We start from the raw sequence: 26358 nt of genomic DNA, 5'->3' as shown, positions 1-26358 counted from the left end.
GTGATATCATAACCCATGGGTTTCAGCCAAGGTACACAGGTTGTTACACTGATTTCTTTTATGACAGTTAATAACAAGTTTAACAGCAAAATTTAAATATTCAGAGCATTTAGAGATTGAAAAGGTACAAAGGACAGGGCATCTGTGTCCCAATCAGACTACATCCCAGGCTTCATGTTTTCTAAAGAGATCAACTTTGTGAAAATTAGAGAAAATGTTTCACTAATTAATCACTTCTTTATCCAAAAGAGGCTTGGAAATTTACCCACCTGCCTCAGCCCAGGAGGGATAAATAGTTACACGGCCAGATACTGCTTCAGCTCCAGGGTTAATATATCTCAGAACAACGCAAAACAAGGAGAGACTTGACTTCCCCACATTCAACATGATCCTTACTTCATTCTGAAAAATACCAAAAGCCCATAAAGTATAGAAGAGACAGCTGGTTAAAAGAAATGCTAGCCAAACAGTGATGGCATTCCAGTTTCACTACTGAGCTTGTAGTGAAACCACACACACACACACGCACACACACACATACTCATATACACACACATTCACACCCACTCAACAAACACCAAGTGACTAACTCTGTGGAAGATGAACACAGGCAAGTCAGCCAATAAATTAAAATCACTTACAATTAAAGGTTCAGTGAAAACACACTCCCTCAGCAACCGAGATCCTCTTTTGACCTTTTAGTAATCAGGCAGACAGAGCGGAATGTTAGATGGATTAGTTCAGGGAAAGAAACAGTGACGGGGCAACCACCCCTAGCTGGGACATAAAAAGGCAGAACGGAAGGAAAAGAAAGTATGTTATTTAACACCACCAGCCCCAGAGAGGGAGCACTCCAGAGTCCACTTCACATACATAACGTCTGAAACAGTCACAGAAACCAGTGGTGGCTAAGGAGAGGTTATAAGATCCCAAACACATTAGCGATGAAATCTAGATGTACCTAAAATCTGCCTGCTAAATCATATGGAATTTATCTCAGTCCCTGTCTGAGAAGAATGTGGGCTCTCTGCTGGGGACAGGGGGTCTCGCTGGCCCCCAGGTCCTGTTGCCAACACAATGCTCTGTTAAGTGTTGCTGGGCCCATGATCTTGAAGGAGACGCTAGACTATTTCAATTCTGAACCACAGACCACGTGCCCAGATCCAGCTGTGGCCCAAGGAAAGTTCATGAAACATGGAAATTTCTAAACTAGTAGTTCTTTAGGTCTTTCCTCCAGCTCCTTTGGTTGAAATGAAGGGGACTTTTGTTGAACAAGACATCCATGGCAATAAAGACTGGCGTTGGGTAGAATCCTTTGCTCTGGAAGCAGGAGTTGCAGCTGACCCACACTGAGGAACTCCAACTGGCCCTCTCAGTTTGACAGAGTTCATCTTTAAGGGTTAGTTCCACATCAGAAAATAAAAATGCAAGAATGTATTAAGGGCAGAGTAAAGTGGTAAAGTAAAGTAAGTGGTGATTCCAGGGAACACCACCCAAGTCCTCTGACTAAAAATACTTACAGAAAAATCCATCATTAGAAATTCATTCCTTTGTGTTAACCAGCTATTCTTTCAAACTGCAAACACCTGTGAGGAGGTATATACCTTGACTGGGCTCTTAGTCATTCACATCCTATTATGACTCAGTGGAATGCACTGCTTTTTTTCTGAATAATGAAGTAAAAGCAGAGAACTAAAGAAACTGAATTGCTGTATTTGGGGAGGAGAAAACAGTGAAGTGTCTTAAGATCCCAAGTACTGTTAGTGAAAGATATCTTAGATGGGGCACTTTGCCAGGCAAGAAGCAACATTAGAATCAATGGGGGCTCCTAGGGAACTGTGACCCTGCCCCTGTTTCTCTAAGGGCTTCCTGATTTAGAAATAGCAAGCACTAGTCCTGGATCTGCTAAGGACACATACTGAGCTACCATCGTCATCAACTTGCCTCTTTTATTCTGACTTTCTCCACTGAGAGACAGCTTGAAGAGCAACCTCAAAGAGAAATTCAGAGGCTAAAACTACTCAATGACTATAAAGAAATGTTCAGTTATAAATGTTGTATAAGTTCTAAAGGTAAACAATGTGTAAATTCCTTAATTATTCCACTGCAAAACCAAGAGAGATGGATACGGTAGAGAAGACTGAAGGACAGGAGAAATATGGGAAAGAAAAATTAAATAGCACTGTCTAAAACTCCTCCTTTATCTTAGTTTCTGTTCATACAGTAATTCAGAGTTATAAAAATTTAAAAAAAAAGCATTGTTCAAAATTCAGCAACACAGGCTTTATTGGAATTAAGTTAACACATTTTTATTCTCCACAAATGGCTTTAAAGAAAAATGTCTCTCATGTTAAAATATAGCCTAATTTCGTCTGGAAAACTGCTTATAAAAAGTCTCCAGAGATAAGCGCCATCTTTCTTTAATCCCTTCATTTTCCGATTTGGTGACCAAATTAAAGCAACAATAAGCTGTGAAGTCGATATATATGCTTATCAGTTAAAATCCAACCTTACCCAGCACCCCATCTACCCTCTCAAGAACAAGAGTCCTGGAATCAGTTTTGGGAGAGTTCACCTTTCGGGGGTCTCGCTGAGAGGGCTGTGGGCAAGCGTATGGGCTGCTTTACCCGGCGGCTGCTTCCTCCTGGCTGCTCACCTGTATCGAGGTCATCTGAGCATACCCTCTCCAGCTGAACTCAGGAAACTCCAGGGGATCAAATCCAAACCGAAGCGCTCTTCCGTTGGGTGTAGTGCCATCTTCAATCTCATACCTCATATGATGCAAATCCGGGAAATAGTAGTTGTTTTCAGGTCTTTTATAAATAAAATGTAAATGGCGGATACAGAAAGTGAGGTTCGTTGATAATCTGGATATCCTTTAATCCCAATAGCTATCACTGAGAGAACTCCCACCAAATTGACAAAGCGCATTAAATAAGGACAAATTGAGGGGGGGGGCTGCTTTTTCTCTAAATTATTGCTTTTGCTCATGTAAACATTCACAGAAAACACCCAACACTACTTGTTCCAAGCAGCCAAATGAGAAAAGCATTTAGAACAGCCCATAGTGGTAGCACCCTTTAAAATGTTTTAAATGGTTGCCAATGATTTAGCAAAGTCAAATTGGGCTATTTACCATAAATTCATTCATTTATACTCATATTCACTGATTACACAAATATTAGTATCTTTGCCAGGCACTGTTGCTAAGCACTGCAGATTTAATAGTGAACACGACATAAAATACTTCGTATGCCAAGTTTACAAGTTAGATACGTTTTCTCTACATATACATATATATTTTGATCATTAGAATGACTTTTCTATGTCTTGTTTTCTCTTAAACTATATGCCTATAAATGGATTCCTTTCAAGAGTCTGATAATGGTGGTCACAGAGAGGGATCAAAAATATTCTAATGCTTGTGTGACATTTTATATTCAAACTACTTGAAGTTCTTCAAAATGGTGCATTTTGACAATCCAGTCCCAAGCTAATAGCTGTTAGTGGATTTAAAGCCATAAAGACCAATTAGTCAAGGGAAATAAAAGGGCATGCTCCTATATTGCAAGTAGAATTAGGAATGCTTACAATTTACGAAGGTAATTTATGAATGTAATTTATGGAGGTAATTTATGAAAATGTCCATTCCCATTGACATAGAAATTCTACTTCAGGGAATATATTCTAAAGAATGATTTTATAGGGTCCAAAATTAACATAGGGCTTCCCTGGTAGCACAGTGGTTAAGAATCCACCTGCCAATGCAGGGGACTTGGGTTCGAGCCCTGGTCCAGGAAGATCCCACATGCCATGGAGCAACTAAGCCAGCGTGCCACAACTACTGAGCCCACGTGCCTAGAGCCCGTGCTCCACTACAAGAGAAGCCACCGCAATGAGAAGCCCACACACCGCAACGCAGACAACAGCAACTAGAGAAAAGTCCATGTGCAGCAAAGAAGACCCAACGCAGCCAAAAATAAATTAAAAAAAAAAAATCAACATAAAAGAATGTCTACAACAGTGAAAACTTGGAAACAAAATATATGTACAATTATGAAATAAAGAAATTATTAAATATTATGTAACCATTAAATATTTTGAACACTACTTAATTACAATGGAAAATGTTCATGATATGTGAAAAAACTGATATAAATTATATGATAAAATATAATACTAATTTTTATTCATAGAAAAAGCCTAGAAAATATACAAAAAATATTAAAAGAGGTTATCTCTCGGCGGCAGAATGAAGATTTTCCTTTGCCTTTTTACTTTTAGGTACTTATTAAAATTTTACAACGTAACACATGTTACTTTATCACAAAAACTATTTAAAAAACAAAGTGAATGTGAATGCTTTCTAAACTTGTAAGAAAAACTAAAAATACACAAATAATACCGTAAACAAACATTTGGAGGAATTTAGGACAAAAAGATGCAAGATTTATCAACCTGGAAAAAGGTGCTGTGGCATCTATGTTGTTGGTGTGCTATCCTTTTATTTCATTTATCATTTACCACTAAATCAAAGGATAATCTAAATTCCATATATATATATGTATTGACTGTAATGTCAATATTTTGGCCTCAGGGTGAGTAATTTATTCTGACGCATTATTTCAACCCCCAAATTAGCCAATCATCTACATAGTTGGAAGGAGAAAAAAACTCATGCTGATTAAGTAGGGGGAAAGCTCACTGTATCAACAGGAAGGCGAGAAGAGGTAAAACATGGGTGGAAAATGTTTCTGAGCCAATTTATGAAGTTCCTCTGGTCTATGGTGAACCTCGCTCGTCTGCAGGAAAACAAAACTACAGACGTGCCTTTCTTCACATACATTTTACTATGAGGCCCCTTTTACTGTCATTTAGAAACAATGGAAGAAAGCACAGCTGAGCTGCTCTGATCCTGAGAATTCAAATGTTGGAAACATCGAGGAAAAGGAGAGAAGCGTCATTCTAAGTATTGGGTTGGCCAGAAAGTTCGTTTGGGTTTTTCTGTAAGATGTTTCGGAAAAACATGAACGAACTTTTTGGCCAACCCAGTACATACGGTTTGCCTTGATTACATTAAAGATCTCTTTATTAACCTGTCGACAATGCAGAAGTAGTGAAGGTACTCGAGATTTAGACGTTGCATTTCTTAAGACTTTCAGTGTATGATCAAAAGTCAGAGGGCTGGGCTTCCCTGGTGGCACAGTGGTTGAGAGTCCTCCTGCCGATGCAGGGGACACGGGTTCGTGCCCCAGTCTGGGAAGATCCCACATGCCGCGGAGCAACTAAGCCTGTGCGCCACAACTACTGAGCCTGCGCTCTAGAGCCCGCGAGCCACAACTACTGAATCCCCCGCGCCTAGAGCCCGTGCTCTGCAACAAGAGAAGCCACCGCAGTGAGAAGCCCGCGCACCGCAACGAAGACCCAACGCAGCCAAAAATAAATAAATAAAATAAATGTTTTTTAAAAATAAATAAATAAATGTTTTTTAAAAAGTTAGAATATTAAAAATTTTCTTCCTTCCACTAATGGACAATTATGGATGGATCATGGTTTCATATAAATATAGAAACTGCTAAACAGGCAGGACAGAGGCAGCGTGCTCCATACCTGCTACAGCCCCTCTGGGACCTCAGTCTCCACTTGGCACCCTTGCTCCTTCTGTTCATTTTGATTTGCTTCTGCATCAGATGAGGGACTTCCTCCCACTTCTAAAGTTGTCTTAACCCCCAGCCCCACAGTCACGGATCCCGCGGGAGAAGCAGGAGCTGCATCTGCTGGGCTCCCCCAGGCTGTGACTTCCACGTGGAGGTTCAGCTGTGGGAACCCACCTCATGCATCCAGCCCACGTCTCACCCACCTAGCTTTCTGCACCTCTGGGAACTTTCCCGTGAGGCCACTCTGTGATCTCTACAAACTGGAATCGTTTTTAGGGCAACTTTACCTCCTGTTTTAATTGCCCTCACTGACAAGTGTCCAGATTGCAAATGACAGTACAGCTTCACTGGCCCTCTTACCCTGGGACCGCTTCTCTCTCCCCCAGAACTGTCGGCACAGACAGGTCTCTGAGAGAGCCTTCACGACGTCAGTATGGAGGGGACCTCCGTGAAGACTCACCGCTGGCAGGTCTTCCCCACGATGTGCTCTCGGCACCGGCAGACTCCAGAGGGCCCGCTGCACACAGGGGTGACGGCTCCACCAATGTCACACTGACACCCTGAGAGTCGGGAAACAGCAGTGGTCACCCGTCAAAGCATCTCCACGCTGGAGGCTTCCCCTCCCTCTACAAGAAGTGGAAATCAGGAAGCCCGGGGTTGCAGGGCTGCTCCTTCTTTCCCTTGCCACGTCTTACATCTGGCAGGTGTTTGAAATACGTAGGAACCTCCCAAAGTAAGACAGCAAGTCCCTCCAAGAGTCCACTTGAAAGTCGGAGGTGCACTTGTAGGGCCAGTTTCCACACTGTTGTCCCACGTAAGGCGACAGCAGCCCAGGAGCTAAACACAATTTCACAGCATAGTGCTACTGTAATCAGTGGGTGAAGGAGAGGTTGCTTGAAAGATACCAGAGTAGCCTTGTGGGGCTCCTGCAACTTCATTATTTAACACAATATTATCACACAATATTACTGTGTGAGCTTTTTTAATATTTCAAAATTTATCTTTAAAATCTCTAAGTCTTGCTGTTATTTACATCTCCCCTATGGCTCCCCCGCATCCCAATTATGATTTTTTTATAATTAAACCAATTTAACAGTGTGCTGGTAGAAGAAAAGTGGTTTAATTTTATAATTTTATAATTTAAATTGGTTTAATTTTATAATTAAACCAATTTAACAGTGTGCTGGTAGAAGAAAAGTGGAAGCAGCCCTGTTTGCAATTTATTTCTAGTTTTAAGGGAATGTTTGGCCAATTTCCCCGGACAGACCTTTTCAGTCCCATCCCCTCAGAAAGCATGCAAGAAGACAGTGAACGCAGAAGCAAGGCTACTCTGCCATTCTTTGTCCATCTTTTGTCCTTTCGCCTTACTCAGGACCCCCTGGAAGGACTTACCTTGACACCCAAAGTAACTGCTCTTTTCCAAAGCAAAATATCCATCTTCGCACGTGTCACAGGAATCACCACCGACGTGGGACTTACAGTGACAGTCACCATCTAACTGCAGAACAATGAGCGGATGACAAAATTTGGTGAGATGGCAGAATCTGCTAATCTTCAAGATTTCAAACTGGCTCATTGTGTCATAGGAAGCAGGGTAGCCGGGATCTGAAAGCTGCCATGAAGATGGCACTAACACCCTCCTGCAGAAACCCCACAATTAACTGCTAGTATATTCGACCGGCATCCCGGGAGAAACAGGCCCACATTACCTGCCCGCACTCTCCAATTCCGCTCACGGTTCCTGCCACGTAGCATTGGCATTCTGGGAAGATAAGAGAGCATCCTTGGACCAAGGTTACAAAAAGGACAGTTCCGGCTCTGGGAACAGGACACACCAGCAATCCTACAATCACTTTCTAGCATGCTTCAGCAGAACTCCACTTTGCACCAGTCAGGCCTAAAACTGAATTGCTTTCTGGGGTCAGCAGAACCCAACAGTCAGATCAATACCATCTACCTACAAGGAGTACTGGTTTGTTCATGACCACTCATAAAAGACAAAAGCTGCAACATCATGGGATTCTTACATGATTCTAATGTCAAGGTCATTATCGATAATGCTTACATGAAAATATACCCTATTAAAAGATATTCACTCCACTTAGCCGTCTTAAGCTTGGTGTTTCCAAGTTCCTATACTGGCTTCAATCTAAGCATAAAATGAAAATAAAATTAGACCGGGAAGTATGGATTATAAGAACAAGGTGGAAAAACCATTTATCAAGCAGCTGCCTTCTCAAACATGATACATATGGAAACAGGATATAAATCCCTTGCTGAGATTTTGAAAATGACAGAAGTTCTGCCAAAAGTGGGGGGGGGGGGATCAAGACGTTTATACAGAATTTCAAACAAACTGAACAGATTAAATCAATAGCTCTTTTGTGAGTTTAGTCATTGAGGTAAAGAAAATCAAGAGGAAGTTACAATATAGTAAAATATTGTTCGAAGGAAACATCACCTGAACATCCACTGGGGTTTTCTTTGGCCAGATTCCAATATAATGGTTTGCAGATGCTACAAGTAGGGCTTTCAACATGAAGCTTGCATCGGCAATGCCCCTTTAAAAGAAAATCAAACTAATGCTTGACATCTCAGAATTAAGAAGGTTTCCAAACAAGTGTTCTGAACAAAGCTTGTCACAGAAATATATTTTGGTCACGAAATGTAAATTAAGTGTGTCCAGGCAGAATAAAAGTACTGGGTTGATTTCAACAGTCTGCTAACTGATTTTGTTTTCTTATTTATTTGTTACACACATGAACCATATACATGGTTAAAGCAAAATTGGAAAATTCAGAAAAAGAAAAAAAATGTTAACGACTCATTGATAACACTGTCTTTATTTGTTGATTCTGTTATAGCACGAACTATAAACCTTAACGGAAAATATCTGAATATTTAACATGCTGAGAGGTAGTAGAAAATTATGTTTATCTGCAAGTGTGTCTATAATATGCCAGAGTCACTGCCTTGCTTAAACACCGTGAAGCCCCATAGTGAAAAGGCAAAATGTCTCTCCCCTTTCCCTCCAGGGCCTGGAGTTCCAGCTTCTCCAAGCTCTGAGGCCAAGAAGACAGATCATTTCTAAAGTGCTTAGAAAATGAATCAGAATGCCATGGTATTGTGCTTGGAGTAATAGCAAATAAATTGCAGTGACTTTGTACACAGCTTAATGAAGTGTGTACTCGCCTCTGATTTTCTTAATTTTAATTATGTATGGCAGGCTTATGCGCAGGTTTCCAGGGTGGCAACGCCCTCAGAGTAACGCTAGGACTCTGCAATTCAAAGTTTAAATAAACCGTATTCTTTTGTTTTGGGCAGAAAATCACAATATCACATATGCACTTTGAAAAAGAGCAGTGGTCTCTTCAAGCTATTTGGCCTCAGGTCTTATTTTAATGTACTTTTAATTTCAGGAAGCTCCCAAATGTGTCGGTCTCAAATAAGTATCAGAACAATAGTTAGAATCGCAACCCTTTTACAAGCCTCTACTTACCAAACTGGAGTCCAGGGTTCCGGCTGGGTCACAGACACTGCTGGAGCCTGTATATGATTTAGAAGTGGTGTAAATGTCTGGGGTTTTAATGTTTGTTTGTCCCTTTGTTTTGATGTTTTGAGGGTTTTTTTGTTTTAAGTTTTACTTGTTTTTAAAACTAGTGCATCTACCTTTGTATTTTTTGATAGATGGGTGGCAAGGACTTTGCATATAATTCAGAAAAAGACACCTTGAACAATCCTCATGGTCCTTAATCCCCAAATCACCCCTTTGGCCACCGAACAACCCTCTTCCCTGCCTACTACTAAAAGTTCACTTCCACCTGATAACAAAGGAGACGGGGGAAAGGAGTCTAGAATTTTGAACATCCTTAGGGTTATCCAGAAGAGGGCAGTATTGTACCAAGAGATTTTTTAATGGTCCAATTAGATGTCACAGAATCTGTAAGTCTATGTTTTAGTTACTCAAGACAATTCTTTAACTCTCACAGACCCCTTGTTCTCCACCTGTATTAAAATTATTTCTAAAATTAATTAATTTGCTTTCTTGCCTTAGTCAATAGAGTATTACAAACCCAATGTCATAATCTCTTTTCAACAAATTAGGGTCTTGCAGTGTCTCGGCGTTACTATCACACGGTGTTAAAAATGAAGAGGGAACTCCCTGGCGGTCCGGTGGTTAGGACTCGGCCCTCTCACTGCCAAGGGCCTGGGTTCAATCACTGGTCGGGGAACTAATATCCCACAAGCTGTGAGGCCCAAAAAATAAATAAATAAAAAATAAAAATGAAGAGAGTTTGGGTAAGCCTGCTCTGAGCCTTTTTCAAATAATTTAAATAAACCCATAACATGATCTTGTTTTCTTACATGTTGCTCCCTAGGCTTTTTGCCTTTATTGTCTCCTCTCTTTGTTTCAACTTCCCCCTTGATGATATGCTCTCTCTGTCTCTTCCATTTTTTTCTTTTTACAAATTTATTTATTTATTTTTGGCTGAGTTAGGTCTTTGTTCCTGCACGCGGGTTTTCTCTAGTTGCGGCAAGTGGGGTCTACTCTTCGTTGCGGTGCACGGGCTTCTCACTGCAGTGGCTTCTCTTGTTGCGGAGCACAGGCTCTAGGCATGGAGGTTTCAGTAGTTGTGGCTCACGGGCTCAGTAGTTGTGGCTCACAGGCTCTAGAGTGCAGGCTCAGTAGTTGTGGTGCATGGGCTTAGTTGCTCTGCGGCATGTGGGATCTTCCCGGACCTGGGCTCAAACCCCTGTCCTCTGCACTGGGAGGCAGATTCTTAACCACTGTGCCACCAGGGAAGCCCTCTGTCTCTTCCTTTTTTGATGCTCCTGAATTCTTCTGTAACAAGCCAACACAACCTTCCAGCTCCTTGTTTCTTTCCGACCTGGCCCCGCCCAGCCCTTGGCTCCTCCCCAAGCTGCCCAGTGGCCCCATCCAGCTCCAGGGAACTTGTCCTGGCTGACCAGCCCCTCTGCCCACTGCTCAGCACTTCCTTCCACTCCCGACCCCGGGGAGGTAAGGACACCCAGCCTGGGACAGCCTCCCTCTCCAGGGACCTCCAGGCCTTCTCCAAAGTGAGCAGTCCCCTCTGACTGCTGGCTACTGTTGCCACCGGCAAGAAAGCCTGATCTCTTGAGGATTCTGGTCAGCGAGGTTCTGGGGAATCAAGTTGGAGCTGCAGCTCTGTCTTCAGATGGTTCCGTGCCAGGCTCCAAGCGCCATCAGGAGCAGGAAGGGGTGTGAGAAAACCACAGTCTCCTGATGCAAAGTCTGGGTCAGCCTTTCACAAACACCCGCTTCTCAACAGAGAAAGGGTCTCTGAAAGCAGCAGTCAGGAGCTACTTGCCACTGGGGCCTGCACACTCCAGGGACACAAGGAGATTCCTGGGCATCTTTTTTTTTTTTTTTTTTTTTTTTTTGCGGTACGTGGGCCTCTCACTCTTGTGGCCTCTCCTGTTGCGGAGCACAGGCTCCGGACACACAGGCTCAGCGGCCATGGCTCATGGGCCCAGCCACTCCACGGCATGTGGGATCTCCCCGGACCGGGGCATGAACCCGTGTCCCCTGCATCGGCAGGTGGACTCTCAACCACTGCGCCACCAGGGAAGCCCATCCTGGGCATCTTTGGTCTGTGCCCTGAGTCACTGAGCCCGGCACACTCTCATCTCTCGTATCATTGCAGGCATGAGGACCGACCCAGGACAGTGTTTCAATCCTTGGCTCACTCTTTCCAAACTGAAGAGACTCTGGTCCACCCCACTCCCCGGCCCCTCACACCTGGGCTGATGTGGGATGACACCATCCCCCAGGAGGCCAGTGGCAGGCAAGAGAGGGGAGCAGAACCCCAGCAAAGCCCTGCTCTGCCTGCCTGCAGGGGGACCTGTTAGAACACCTGCAGGAAATTACGGAGCAGACACATCGGTGCCGCCACCCAGGACCAGAGAGAAGCCACTTTGCCTTGGGAAGGGAGACAAGAATGCTCAGCTCAGCTAAAAGGGGTCACCTCTGCCACACTGCTACACAGAGAATTGACATGCAAACCAAGAAACACAAATTTATGGGGACTTCCCCGGTGGCGCAGTGGTTAAGCCTCCATGCTCCCAGTGCAGGGGGCCCAGGTTAGATCTCTGGTCAGGGAACTAAATCCCACATGCATGCCACAACTAAGAGTTCGTATGCCACAACTAAGAAGCCCGCGAGCCACAACTAAGACCCAGTGCAACCAAATAAATATTAAAAAAAAAAAAGAGAAAAGAAGAAACACAAATTTATAGCACATGAAATAATTTTTAAAATTTTAGGAATAAGTCATTTTTAGATTTCTTTTAAGATGTATAACTGGTATACCCATTTTCAATGGACTCAAATTGGGGAGGAACCAGGCAGATTAGGGTCAAAAGTGTAGCAGTGACCAGTGGTGGGTCTGCAGGGGTCTGCAGGTTTCTTTGGGATGCTGCCCGCACATACTTCAGAGAGGAACCCGCCCTCCGGCATTCTGATGTCTTCCCTACCTTGGCAGTGGGGGAAATCAGAGGCGTCTGAGAGACACCTGTCACACCGTTGTCCTGTGATCCCCGGCTGACACTCGCACTGTCCAGTCACTGGGCTGCACAGCGTCTGGTAGGAGCCAAGGGCTGAACACTGGCAGGCTGGATGAAAAGACCTCAATAAGACCCAGGGCAGGGGGGCACAGGACCCGGATAAGAGTATGGAGGCGGGGCCAGACAGACCCAAATGCAAGTTCCAACTCCACGTCTTATCGGACATGGAACTTGAAACAAGTCGCTCGATTGCTCTAAGCCTCAGTTTCCCCTTTCTTAAATGAGAATAATATTCGCATCTACTTGATAAGATTGTTGCCAGGATTAGATAAAGGTAATACTTGAAAGAGCTGGGTTCAATGCCTGGCTCATACTGAGCAATCAATAAATGCTGGGGTTTTTCTGTTGCTAATTTCATACCGACCAAGATCGGCTGGTTGGGGATGAGGATTTGGGAGATGCTTCTTGCATTCATTAACGGTGCTCATCAGAGGAAGACGCAGGGAACAGCTGATTGGGGACGTGAGTCCATGCAGAGGCCACATTAATTCTACATCCCACTGGGGATCAAATGCAAACCATTCCAGTCCAGATTGGCCTACAGTGATCCCCTCTCCTCATACTTAGTTTCTCAAGGTGAGGTGTAACTGAATAATCATGAAAAAAGTGATGCAGGCAGGGTTGGGAATAGACAGGAAAAGCATCTCAGGTTCCCTTCATCCCCCTCAAGCAGGTGACTAAACATGTATGGATGGAGAGAAGAGATTCTGGACATTCCCCTCTCTACCCCTTCCTACTGGGTCAGGTTCCTACCGGTCCCTGCAGCTAACCTCCCACAAGGTGGCAGTTACTCAGCCTCACTCAGCACTCACTGCAAGGACCCGCTTCTGGGGAGAGGAGAGCGGTGGAAATGGCCCACTATTTCCTGAGCTGGAGGGCTTCACACCTTAAGAACTGGAAGGGACTGGAGAGATTATCTTGTTGAATTCCAGGGTTACAGAGTGAAGTTCAGAAGTTAAGTGAAAATGACTCTACTACCCAAAGCAATCTACAGATTCAATGCAATCCCTATCAAACTACCACTGGCATTTTTCACAGAACTAGAACAAAAAATTTCACAATTTGTATGGAAACACAAAAGACCCCGAATAGCCAAAGCAATCTTGAGAACGAAAAATGGAGCTGGAGGAATCAGGCTCCCTGACTTCAGACTATACTACAAAGCTACAGTAATCAAGACATCATGGTACTGGCACAGAAACAGAAATATAGATCAATGGAAAAGGATACAAAGCCCAGAGATAAACCCACGCACCTATGGTCACCTTATCTTTGGTAAAGGAGGCAAGAATATACAATGGAGAAAAGACAGCCTCTTCAGTAAGTGGTACTGAGAAAACTGGACAGCTACATGTAAAAGAATGAAATTAGAACACTTCCTAACACCATACACAAAAATAAACTCAGAATGGATTAAAGACCTAAATGTAAGACCAGACACTATAAAACCCTTAGAGGAAAACATAGGCAGAACACTCTATGACATAAATCACAGCAAGATCCTTTTTGACCCACCTCCTAGAGAAATGGAAATAAAAACAAAAATAAACAAATGGGACCTAATGGAACTTCAAAGCTTTTGCACAGCAAAGGAAACCATAAACAATATGAAAAGGCAACCCTCAGAATGGGAGAAAATATTTGCAAATGAAGCAACTGACAAAGAATTAATCTCCAAAATTTATAAGCAGCTCATGCAGCTCAATAACAAAAAAACAAACAACCCAATCCAAAAATGGGCAGAAGACCTAAATAGACATTTCTCCAAAGAAGATATACAGATTGCCAACAAACATATGACAGAATGCTCAACATCGTTAATCATTAGAGAAATGCAAATCAAAACCACAATGAGGTATCACCTCACACCGGTCAGAATGGCCATCATCAAAAAATCTACAAACAGTAAATGCTGGAGAGGGTGTGGAGAAAAGGGAACCCTCTTGCACTGTTGGTGGGAATGTAAATTGATACAGCCACTATGGAGAACAGTATGGAGGGTCCTTAAAAAACTACAAATAGAACTACCATATGACCCAGCAATCCCACTACTGGGCATATACCCTGAGAAAACCATAATTCAAAAAGAGACATGTACCACAATATTCACTACAGCTCTATTTACAATAGCCAGGACATGGAAGCAACCCAAGTGTCAATGGACAGATGAATGGATAAAGAAGATGTGGCACATATATACAATGGAATATTACTCAGCCATAAAAAGAAACAAAATTGAGTTATTTGTACTGAGGTGGATGGACCTAGAGTCTGTCATATAGAGTGAAGTAAGTCAGAAAGAGACAAACAAATACCATATGCTAACACATATATATGGAATCTAAAAAAAAATAAAAAGGTTCTCTTGAACCTAGGGGCAGGACAGGAATAAAGATGCAGACATAGAGAATGGACTTGAGGACACAGGGAGAGGGACTGGTAAGCTGGGACTAAGTGAGAGAGTAGCATTGACATATATACACTACCAAAGGTAAAATAGATAGCTAAGTGGGAAGCAGCTGCATAGCACAGGGAGGTCAGTTCGGTGCTTTGTGACCACCTAGAGGGGTAGGATAGGGAGGGTGGGAGGGAGACACAAGAGGGAGCAGAGATGGGGATATATGTATACATATAGCTGATTCACTTTGTTATACAGCAGAAACTAACACAACACTGGAAACCAATTATACTCCAATAAACATGTTAAAAAAAATGAAAAAAAAAAGAACGAACTATGCTACATGTGCTTTGAGTATGCAAAGATTCACTCTGAAAATAGCCTCTCAGAGTTTGTGTAGCTGACCTCAGGCCCAACCAACCTATAAGAATGCAAGAGGCTTCCCTGGTGATGCAGTGGTTGAGGGTCCGCCTGCCGATGCAGGGGACGCGGGTTCGTGCCCCGGTCGGGGAGGATCCCACATGCCGCGTCACGGCTGGGCCCGTGAGCCACGGCCGCTGAGCCTGCGCATTTGGAGCCTGTGCTCCGCAACGGCAGAGGCCACAACAGTGAGAGGCCCGCGTACCGCAAAAAAAAAAAAAAAATGCAAGAACATTTATTTTAGCTAAATAGTTAGATATTTGCCTAGTAAAATCTTTTAGGATAATTAGAAAATTATACTACTGTTTTTAGAAAAAAGCATCACTATTATTAACATAACATGGAATTGGTACGTGCAGAAACTAAAAAAAAAGTAAAAGAAAAAAGAACACTGGAACTTCAAAGGAACAAATACATAAGAAATTTATAAAGAAACTTTAGGAAATTATATGTATATATGGAAAACTTTAAATAAGATATTTGGGGAAAAAAAGATCTGGGGGTGAAACTCAGGAATTTATACTCTGTAAAAGCATGGGGTTCTAAAACATAGCCCTATTTAAGAACCACTATATCAGAAGACATGAAAGCATTAATGAGCCTTAATGAAATAAAATTCTCTGGGGTGGGAGGGACTTGGTATTATCCAGTGTTGTGTATCTCCTGGCAGTTGAGATGTCTGTGCTTCAAATGTTCACTGCCAGAAGTTCGGCTCCAAATTGGGTGTTTTTAAAATGCATTAGTGGAAACCAAATTGAAGTGGGTATCTGTGCCTTCCAATGCCCAACTAAATCTAATTGCACTAATTGAAACTTCTTTTCTCGAGGCTGTGTTCTGAGGCTTCTCTAATATTTTGTAATAGACGTCTGAACTTCCCTTCAAGTTCAGTTAAATTTCTTTCCCTGAAGTCACCACCAATCTAGTTGGGGAGAAAAAAGAATGGGATAACAAAGGGAAACAGACCAGAAATGAAAGATCTAAAACACGTTTGTGGAAGGAAACCAGAGATGTGTGTCATAATCCAGGCTCAAAAGCTGAGTCCCATTCTAGTCAAATGACAAACATTTAAGCAAAAACTTGCTGATACCCGCTGTGGGCAGGATACCACGGCAGGTGCTGTGGGGATTAGAAAGCGAGTCAGGCACAGCTACTGTCCCCAAATGACCAAGTGTCTGATGAAAGCTAAAGACAATACCCCGCATAATACCCCAGCGCTGTGGTCTGCTCAGAGGAGCCGGGTGTGGGCAGGGCACAAGCAGGAAACGGCACAGGAAGGTAAAGTGGGTCACGTGAGAGCTGACGTCAGGTGAGCCCTTGTGCTGCCCCAAATCCCGTGACACTCCCCAAGCCCATTCACTCCCCCGCGTTCCAGGATGCCTCTTTCATACCTTCTCTCTCCTCAACTCCAAGGCCTTCTCCCCAGCCTCAATTTCTGCCCCCATCTTGATTCATATTTTGCAAAGAAAAAGAGAAAGACCAGAAGAGAGCATCCACATGCTCCCGCCACGGGTCTGCAGGCCCTTGCCCAGCCCGTCCCCACGCTCCGCCTCCTCCTTTCTGACAGCCTTTCCCGCTCAACAAATGGCACCCCCTCCCCTTCGCTCCTTGTGTGCTCCATCCAGAAGCCGGGAGCCACCACCAGTCTTCTTGCTCTAACAGTCCACCTCTGCCCAGCAACCCCCAGGCAAGTCCTGTGGGTTGCATCCTCAGATTATATCCACCGTCTGTGCACTGCTTGTCACCTCCACTGACACCTCCGGGGTCCCAGCCACCACCATCTCTTCCTCATGGATCATCATCATGATGGCTTCCCTGCTTCTTCTCTCCTCCTCCTACAGCTGGTCTTCAACACAGTTGCCACACCCCAATGCAACGTAGTTTCCCTGTGCCGAACTCTCCTGGCTCATCAGAGTAGAGGCTACGTCCGCGCAGTGGCTGACGAGGGCCTGCAATTTCGTCCCCGGGTTGCCAAGTTCCCTCCCCTTCGCTCACGCTGCTTTCACACCCCTGATCTCTCTCTGTTCAGGGAACACCCCCGGCATGTCCTGCCCCAGGGACTTTGCACTTACTCTTTCCTGCATCTAGATGCTTCTCCCCAGACACCTGCAGAGCTCAGCCCTCAGCCCCCTGACGACCCTGCTTAATCATCTCTTCAGGGAGGGCTTCCCTGACAACCTACTTACATGTGCAAACCTCACATTCCTACCCTCTCTCTCTCGGCCTTATTTATTCCACAGCACTGATGGCCAACGCACCCGGAGCTAATATACTGTTGTAGAACCTGAATTCCTTGACCAAGGATGGCCCTCCAGAGACCATGTTCTTGTCTGGCCACCAGTGCCCCTTCCCTGCCCACTCACACTCCGGACGCACCAGGAAGAGGGGTCCATGTGCTCCCAGTGAGATGAGCACGTGACCATCAGGCCTTTCCCCATCTTGGGGGACGAGACCACGTAGGTTACCCATGCCTGACCCAGATGGTCGTGGGCTGTGTGCATGCAATGTGCTGCGCCCTTCTGAGCGTGTGTGTCCCTGTGAGCACCACTGTGGGTTCACACAGCGAACTGCTCACAGCTCCAGAATCGAACCCAAAGGCCTGGAATACTCTCATATGGGTTAATTTACACCTACCATGTGGATGACTCCCATTTAAAAGTAACACCTTGTGCAGGACACAACCCTGCATATCATAATCTATCACATTAGTGATTTTACTTGTTTGTATATTAAATATGTTATTGTAGGAGTCACCCCCACCCCCGACTGAAATATAAGCTCCAGGAGAGTTGGGAAATTCGTTTCACTAAGTCCCCAGCAGCCAAGTGCTATGCACATAGCAGGTGGTCATAAAATACTTGCAGAATCCGGGATTAGGTAGGTGTAGCACCTCTCCACCCCAAAGGCTGCTTCCTGCATACCCCTGCCACTCTCTTCACCGGGTGTTTTTCTGGTAGGCCGGGCCCAGAAAGTTAATGCCCCAGAGGTAGCCCTCCATGCACATCAGGTGACTGAAGTTATCCATTCCGTTGGGATAACGCTGAGCAAGTTCTCTGCTGCCTCCCAGAGTCTCTCAGAGGGCTGCAGCTCCAGGGCTGCCTGCTAACGCACCTTCATAAGGGTTCCCTTCAATCTCGGACTCACTCCCTCACTGATGTTTCCTGGTGTCACCTCCCAAATTAACTACTTGCGCTCAATTCCTTTCTCAGAGTCCCTTTATGGAGAACCAAATAACGCAGCAGGCAACCGACTGCTACTGAAGGTTTTTGAGCAATCTAGCAACATACAATCTAAAAACTCTTCTTGGTCTCCATCAGGTGGTGTCATTGCAAAGGACAGACTGGAGTAGAGAATGATGGGAGGTGAGAAGCCCAACTACGACACACCTGGGCTTCCCTGGTGGCGCAGTGGTTGAGAGTCCGCCTGCTGATGCAGGGGACGTGGGTTCGTGCCCCGGTCTGGGAAGATCCCACATGCCGCGGAGCGGCTGGGCCCGTGAGCCATGGCCGCTGAGCCTGCGCGTCCGGAGCCTGTGCTCCGCAACGGGAGAGGCCACAGCAGTGAGAGGCCCGCGTACCGCAAAAAAAAAAAAAAAAAAAACCAAATACGACACACCTGCAAGGCACCACCATGGTCCCATGAGGATGACTTGAACTTGGACATAGCCACGTGCACAGGAAGTAGAAAAGGGATATGGAGCAGAACAACTTCACTGAAGTTAAACCAAAAGAGAAGTTACTTGCCTTTTATATCTCCAGCTACTGGATCTTCTGGACTTGGAGTAGAAATAGGAAAAACGGGAATTCCTAGAAAAAATAGTTTATCAAAAAATACAGAGAAGGATGATTAAGGAGACAGTAAAGTAAAACATTAAGTTGCACTACCTAGGAAGAAGCCCTCTCTGACTTAGTGAAAGCGGCATGTGGAAACTAACTGAAAGAAAGGAAATGTTGCTACACTTAAAATGCATCTAGTAATAAAACCAGGATGGTCAGACATTCTGATTTGTATATTAATGGACAGAAATGGATATTTCGTGCTCACAATAGCTAAGTCCCAGTCTAGCAGCGCTGAGCTGGACTTCTTTAGTATCTTTATTGTTTTTTCATGTTAACATCGAGACTAGCTTTTTAAAAATGTTTTCTTTCAAGTCTTTTTCCCTAAAACTTTGCTTATGAAAATGCAATTTCTGCTCAGCCTCTATCCAATCATTATAGATTCTAAACTGATTGAGCCCTGATTCAGTGTCACTATGTTTGGGCTTAAAAACTGGTTCCTTTAACTTTAAGATGATCATGTAATTCATCCTCCAAACTGGGACACTTGACAGTGGAAGTGGGTGCTCGTTTAACAATGACCCTGGGACAGCAGGTGGGAGCCAGGACACGCGCACATCCTGTCCACAGAGCTCCACAACTCAACATGCTTTTCCGGGGATGGCAGAGTTGTGAGGTGGGAATGGGCAAGAACTAACGCAGCAATGGGGTGGCCTCTTCCTGAGACCGTGTTTCTCCGTCCTGACCCCAAAGTCCAGTTTTTACACTAACTGCAGAACAAATAGGGCCACAGCTCTTGGAACAGTCTGCACAGCTGACTTCACGCGCTCCCCTGCTCCACGTTCTACGCTGTTTCTAACAGACACGTATATATCTCTCCAAGATGCTGAGATGTTCTCGTAGATCACGGCAGTGGGATAAGGTGAGGGCTCTACTGTACAGTGGGAGAGAACAGACACATCCCCCCGGCCACCGGAACTACAACACACACTACGTGTGCGCACGCGAACATCTGGAAGCCCGCGACCTTTACTCTAGGTTTACGAAGGAAAACCCCACACATGGATTACTATTACGTTGAAACTGCCACTCTCTGACCCTTTGACCTGCTGAGATGGTAATGTCTATGGTACAGCCTAACACTTTGGAGATAAATAACACTATAAAACATACTTATAAAAATGTAATGTTCCCAACTTTGGGGAACATTTTCACACAAATAGAACCTTCCTGGCCCTATTTCTGTCCCTCTACCACCCCTCTGCCCCATGCCTGCCATGCACTCAGGGGTCGAAGCACAAAGCCCAGGTCAGCGCCGAGAAGCCGGGCCTCTCCTTCCGCAGCTGGGACTTACTGGAGCAAATCGGGAAATGGTGGTAGCCAGCCGCACACTCCTCACAGTGGTCCCCGCGGAAGTTGGGCCTGCAGGTGCAGCGGCCCAAGCCCTGCTGACAGTCCTCCGCGTGGTCGGGGTGACAGCTGCAGGCTAAGAGAAATCCCAAGGAGTCCGTCCTTCACTGCACCTCTTAAGGCAAATATGTCCTAACCCTTCTCAGGCAATGTTTACTACTTCATCATTGGTTTCCAGGGATTCTTGGAAGGGCACAGCCTGTTTTCCACTTCACACCTGGTTGACGGTTTGCATTGACTGAACCCCGTGGACCCTCAGAGACAAGCTTTAATGAGCGTCACACTGAGAAGTTCTCGAGGATGTGGTTTATTCCATTGAGCACCGCCCAGTGCACCGTGTAGGGGGCAACCCTGCACAAGCCACCACCGGAGGGGCTGGGTGGGCGCATGCTGGGGCTCCCGGCAGGGCTGTTGGGCACAGCCTCTCCCGGCTGTGAGCCAACTGTGAATGTCCACAGAGTGGTCGTCATTACACAGCTGTGATGTGGACACAAGTGTGGGATATGCCTAGACGTTGATATATGATCTGTGCACAACACAGCAAGATCGTGCCCACAACCCAAATGTTCGAATCAAGTGATACAGCTTACTGAAGGCAGTTTTTGCAACCAGCCTGACTATTGGGTTTGTATTCCAGAGGGACACACTTGGGTGTAAAACACTCGGGAACCCCCTCACTTGGGAGCTCCCCTTGACCTGGCAAAAGTCCTCACCTTGGACAGCAAAAACACTGTCATAGCTCAGCTGAGTCCCTGTCCTGTGAGGAACTGGGAGGCTGGAGAAGTCGTGAGCGCCAAGCAACCCCCTAGCCTGGCTTCTCCTGGTGTCCTTTGCTTAATTTGTTTAGGATTTATGTGTCCTGTGGATTCTTTCTGCTAAGCCTCTAATATCTCCATGAGACCACTTCAGTGATGAAGAAAGAAACGAGAAAAGTGATGGAAAACAGGCTCGTAATAAGGCATGAGTTTATTCACGATGTCCTGTTTTCCTTTGCCAAAGCTTAGTCTTCGTGGGCACAAGATAAATCATGGGCCTACTTCATAGGAGGATGTGGAAAAGCGAGGGAAAACAAGGACACACTTTTAATAACTAAGATGCCCTACAGAGGAACAAATCAGAGTTTACACATTCTTTGGATGTTGATGCTCTCAAACATTAATGATATGATGAATGAATTTGCGGGGGGAAGGTGGGCACAGAAGCCAATTTCAGGACTGGAACTGTTTTCTAACTGCAATAGCCAGAGAACATAAAAGAACCAAATAAAATACACATGCAGAACAAAGTCTATAATCTGAGCTACGACTGGTAATTCCACAGAAAAAAAAAAAAACAGTGGCATTTTTCTGTATAATGGAAGTGGTACGTTACAGCAGTGCTAGACAGATATGAACTATACCCTGGACCTACCGGTTAGTAGTTCTCTCACCTGGGCCAAAATATTTAACTGCTCAGACCCTTTGATTTCTCGATATCTAAAAATGAGACTAATAATACATTATCTTAAGTTTGTTGTGATAATTAGATAAGACATTTGTGAAATTATTTAGGCCATGCCTTGTATATAGCAAGTGCTCAATAAATCATAACTATTTTGAATATTATGACTATTATTACATCCTTGTGAAATCATTACTATGTTGCCTTGAGTCTAATTCTGATGAAATTTAAAATTACTGGAGATCATAGAAACATGTCAAAACAACAGAAAACATTTGTTGCAGGTCTAGTATGCGTCAAGCCCAATGCTCAGTATTTTCCTAGGTGGTTTTGACTGCATTTCATTTACTCTTAGAGACTAGATTATCATTTCCATTTATATATATGAAATCTGATTCTCGGAGAGACTATGTAACTGCCTGAAGTCACACAGCTAGTAAGGAGTAGAACCAATAATATGAAGAGAGAGAGAAAACTAAGGGAATTACTAGCCAATCAGAATTTAGCCCGATGACCTCCCTGAAGTTAAGACACACCAAGTTGGAATGAAACTTACGGATGCAGCCGTCGGGGGCATGGACGGGAACGCCGTAAGGGCGGTAATAGCCCTTAGCACACTTTTCACAGTTTATACCAGCTGTGTTATGCTAGAAAGAAACAAAAGAAACTTAGGGGGGAGAGTGCTATTCATCCAGAGAAATAATTCTGTCGTACACAAATGTAAAGTAAAAGTCATCAAAAACAAAAAGCACTGAACTTGACCTTGAATCTCCAAGATTTACCACAGGACACTGGCTTGAACTTGGCTCTGGAATTCTTTTTCCCATTGGAAGAGGAAACGAGGGTAAGTTCGATGAACTGGACAACCCAAGTTTTCCTCTCTACCACTTAATGAAGCACCTGACATTTGAGTGAGCAAAAATTCCACAGGACCACTCTTCACAGCTTCCTTCAGTAGCGATGAATGGATCATAAATCACCCTTAGGTTTAACCCAAGGGATAAAGGGTTATGTGTGTATTTTTATCTTCTCCAACTTTGGAAAAAACTGCATGTACAGATCCCCTTCTCTCGTCATTCCAAAATTTTATCTGTGCTTTAGTCTGAAACCATTTCCCAAACATTTCTGCTACGGGAACAGAAAATGTAGGCATGTGGTTCATACACAGAGCTCATTTGAAAGTACAATACAAGGCAGCCTTTCATATTTCATGGCTAATCCTTGTAATTGCCAGAAAAGATCAAATTACCCGACACGCATCATCAATTTCCAAGAACTATATACCATGGGTCTAGCTCAATTCCACCTCTCTCTCTCTCTCTAATTTGGAAACAATTAGAAGGACAGTGTTCTTTCGCTAATGAAAGGAAAGGCAATAGGAAGTTAAAAAGAACAAATATAACACACTGACTTAAAAGGAGTCTGCATAGAAACACAGGGAGGAGAACAAAGACCCTTTCTGTATGCTCTACCCTTTTAGATGATTTTATTAATTACAGGCTTTTATTTATTACCACTCCTTGTCCTGCGGGCTAAAATCTGAATTCACTTTAACAGTGAGGTCTCTAAAACCATACTGGCCACTTCTCTGACCTAAGGTTTACATGCATAAACATCTTGGACAAACAGCAAACAGCTGTAGTCCACCCTCTCTTCCATCAAATGCCAACGAACCTCTCAACTCTGTTGTTTGCCACTGTGGCTTATAATACACAGAGGACACCAGGTTAAACTTGGCTCCCAATTTTTTTCCCACTGGAGTAGGAAATGAGAAAAAGTTCTCTCAAGTGGGTACCCTGGGTTCTCCCCTTTACCACAAGGTTTGTCTAATGAAGCACCTGCCCCAAAGAAGTTATATTTTTAAAACACAAAGAACAGCAACAAATCACCCTAAGAATACCTGTAGTTTGCCTTCAAGTTTTGGGTGGTTCTCTAGGACCCGCCCCACCTGAGGGCAAGATACACCACTTATCCATGGACACCAAGGTCATGGTTGGACCAATACCAGAAGGAGACTCAAGGACAGTAGTGGCTCCAGGTTTCAACGTTGGAGGTACCTAGGAAGCACTCTTGCCAGGAGGAGGGGGTGTCTGAATTTGCATATGTATGACACAACACGAGATGAGAAAGCCTCCATCGCCCAAGCGAAAGAGTGGGGTGGGCACCGACGGGATTTGTGCAGGAGGTAGCCCACCCCCACCTACTCCTTTTCCCTTGGCACCATCTAGAGAGGCTTTCTAAGGAACGCCCACCTAGAAACCTCAGGCCCTGCTCTGATCATTCTCAGGTCCTAATTCCTCCAAGCAAAACTTTTCCTACATGCTTTTCAATCTTCAGTTAAACCCCATCTCTCTCTGACTCTCTCTCTTTCCCTCAATTCCTTGACCACACCTACAACACTGGTGCTGACTTCTACTTCCGTGAACCTCAAGTAAAACGAGACTAGTGGCTACTCCACTCGTTGGCCACACTCTCCTGGGAAGACCCCATCTGATATTCCATCTGAAGGTCAAAGTGATCTGGCCTCTGTGACCTCTCTGACGCATCTAGCCCTGCTCACTCCCCTCCAGCCACGCAGGCCCCTTGTTCCCTCTCAAGGCCCTTTGCCCTGCTGTCCCCTCCACGTGGAAAGCTGTCCCCCAGACAGATGCCTGGTCCATTCTCTCACTTCTTTCAGGTCTTTACTCAAATGCCATATCCCAGAGAACGGACCACCCTATTTGAAATGTCACATACCCCCAAACCAACACTTAAAATAGTAAATCCAAGAAACAAAAGCGAAATCAATACCACGTGAGAAAACAGCCACCTCTGACAACCACATGCCCTGACGGATAACGATCTGGCTCTTACATGCTGGCTGCCTGGCAGGCCCAGCCTGCCTGTGATGTTCCCACTTCCTGTCACCTGCCCAGACTGATGGCAGAGATTTCATCATTCTCCCATTACCAGCACTGCACAGAAAAGGCAGGAAACAGTCATGTTAGCTGGTGCTATGGAATAAATGTTTGTATTCCCCCCAAGTTCATTTGTGGAAGCCTAATTCCCAATGTATTTGGAGATGGGGCCTGGGGAGGTAATCAGATCATGAGGATGGAGCCCTCATGATGGGATTAGCGCCCTTATAGGAAGAGACAGCGAGAGCTTCCTTCCTTTCTCTCTCTCTCCTCCATGTGAGAATACAAGACAATGGCCATCAGCCAGCCAGAAAGAGGGCTCTCACCAGACACTGGATGTGCTGGCACCTTGATCTTGAACTTCACAGCCTCCAGAACTACGAGAAATAACTGTTTATTGTGTAAGCTACCCAGTCTGTGGTATATTTGTTATAACGGCCAGAAGTGACTAAGGCAGCTGGGTTTCTGATAGGCAGACCTTGCTGTACGGTATGCGTGTTCTACCAGCAAACTCAAATTTCATCTTGAAGCATCATCATGTAGCTCACCAAACCATCTGCCCTGCTGTAGCTGCACCCGTTCTCCTCCCTTCCTGGGCAAGACTCCCCATGTCCCTCTGTATACGGCATAAGATAGGGTTACATTTTCTTCCCAAATGAAGAGCCAATTATTCAACATCATTTATGTACTATCCATCCTTCTCTTCCATCAGAAATGCCAATTTTACCACAAACCAAATTTTAATACCTGCACGAATTTGTTTCTAAATTCTCTATTAGGTTCTATTGAACCATCTATCCCTGCATTGAGTTCACACTCCATTAATACAGATTCACGGTATATTTTGATATCTCGCAAGACAAATTTCTCCCGTCATTGTTCATCTTTTCTAAGCTACTCGTCTATTCTCATAGACATATTCTTTTATCGATAAGAATTTTAGAAACAGTCTGTCCATCTTCATTAAAAATCTGATTGAAATTGCACTGAATTTATAGATTGGTTTCGAAAAAATGGTATATTTATCATACTGAGTCTGGAAACATATTATGCCTTTCCATATAGGTCTTCTTTTATAAACTTCAATCATGTTTTATAGGTTTAAATGTAGCTCCACAGTTAATTTCTTCTCTCTGTTGCCTCTTGGAGTACCTCCAAATTGTTCCAATAATCACAGCTGTGTTCTCCTGCATGTATCTGTTTCTGCTTTCTATCTTTCAGGAATCTTTTAAACTGCTGGTCTGTTGATAACACTCTTTCTTATTTTTCATGCTATTGTGGATTCTGGAAGGAGAGAGTATTTTGCTTGTTTGGTATCTTTCCTGTCATTTTGTAGGATTTGTTGCAGAAGGGAACGTAGCCATATGTGCTCCGTCTGTTTCTTGATTCCATCTCTTAGCTTTGTGTGGTGTGTGTATGTGAGTGTGAAAGAGAGAGAAAAACAAACAGTTTGGAAATAGTGAGACGAACACATTAGGGACACAAACAGTTCAAGACTTAGATTAGAAGTCGTGTCTCCATGGAAGAAGCTAAAGACTCTGTTTTAGTTAATGGAGATAAAGTATCTTCCAGCATCCTCTACAATAACATGGGTAATCTTCAACCTTCATTAAGAGCAACAATATTTTATCAAACAGAAAGGAATCGAGGAGTCAATCCAAAAATGTTGTGCTCCTTGCCTTCCTTCATTGCTCTTTCCCCCAATATTTTATGACCAAAAAGTTCAAATTTCACAATAAACACCTATACCCCGTCTA

At 44.2% G+C, this 26358-nt stretch overlaps 1 protein-coding gene across 1 annotated transcript in view; it reads right to left on the bottom strand.

Moving 5' to 3' along the window:
• The window catches only part of LAMA3 (laminin subunit alpha 3), a 225570-nt gene that overhangs the window by 129293 nt on the left and 69919 nt on the right, over positions 1–26358 (bottom strand). Inside the window, exons 9-20 of the mRNA XM_027127533.1 lie at positions 22261–22351; positions 20209–20340; positions 18818–18884; positions 17937–18028; positions 12174–12686; positions 9157–9203; positions 8119–8218; positions 7367–7419; positions 7050–7155; positions 6118–6217; positions 2657–2813; positions 270–402 (exon numbers count right to left, since the gene is read on the bottom strand). Of these exons, the coding sequence (XP_026983334.1) occupies positions 270–402; positions 2657–2813; positions 6118–6217; positions 7050–7155; positions 7367–7419; positions 8119–8218; positions 9157–9203; positions 12174–12686; positions 17937–18028; positions 18818–18884; positions 20209–20340; positions 22261–22351 (1591 nt within the window). The remainder of the gene's footprint in view (positions 1–269; positions 403–2656; positions 2814–6117; positions 6218–7049; positions 7156–7366; positions 7420–8118; positions 8219–9156; positions 9204–12173; positions 12687–17936; positions 18029–18817; positions 18885–20208; positions 20341–22260; positions 22352–26358) is intronic.

The sequence above is a fragment of the Aethalodelphis obliquidens genome, unplaced genomic scaffold, assembly GCF_003676395.1.
Source record: "Aethalodelphis obliquidens isolate GAN/ISIS:26980383/991018 unplaced genomic scaffold, ASM367639v1 scaffold32, whole genome shotgun sequence".
Lineage (NCBI taxonomy): Eukaryota > Metazoa > Chordata > Mammalia > Artiodactyla > Delphinidae > Aethalodelphis > Aethalodelphis obliquidens.
The sequence above is the reverse complement of the archived record's forward strand: the minus strand, read 5'-3'. Positions and strand labels throughout refer to the sequence as shown.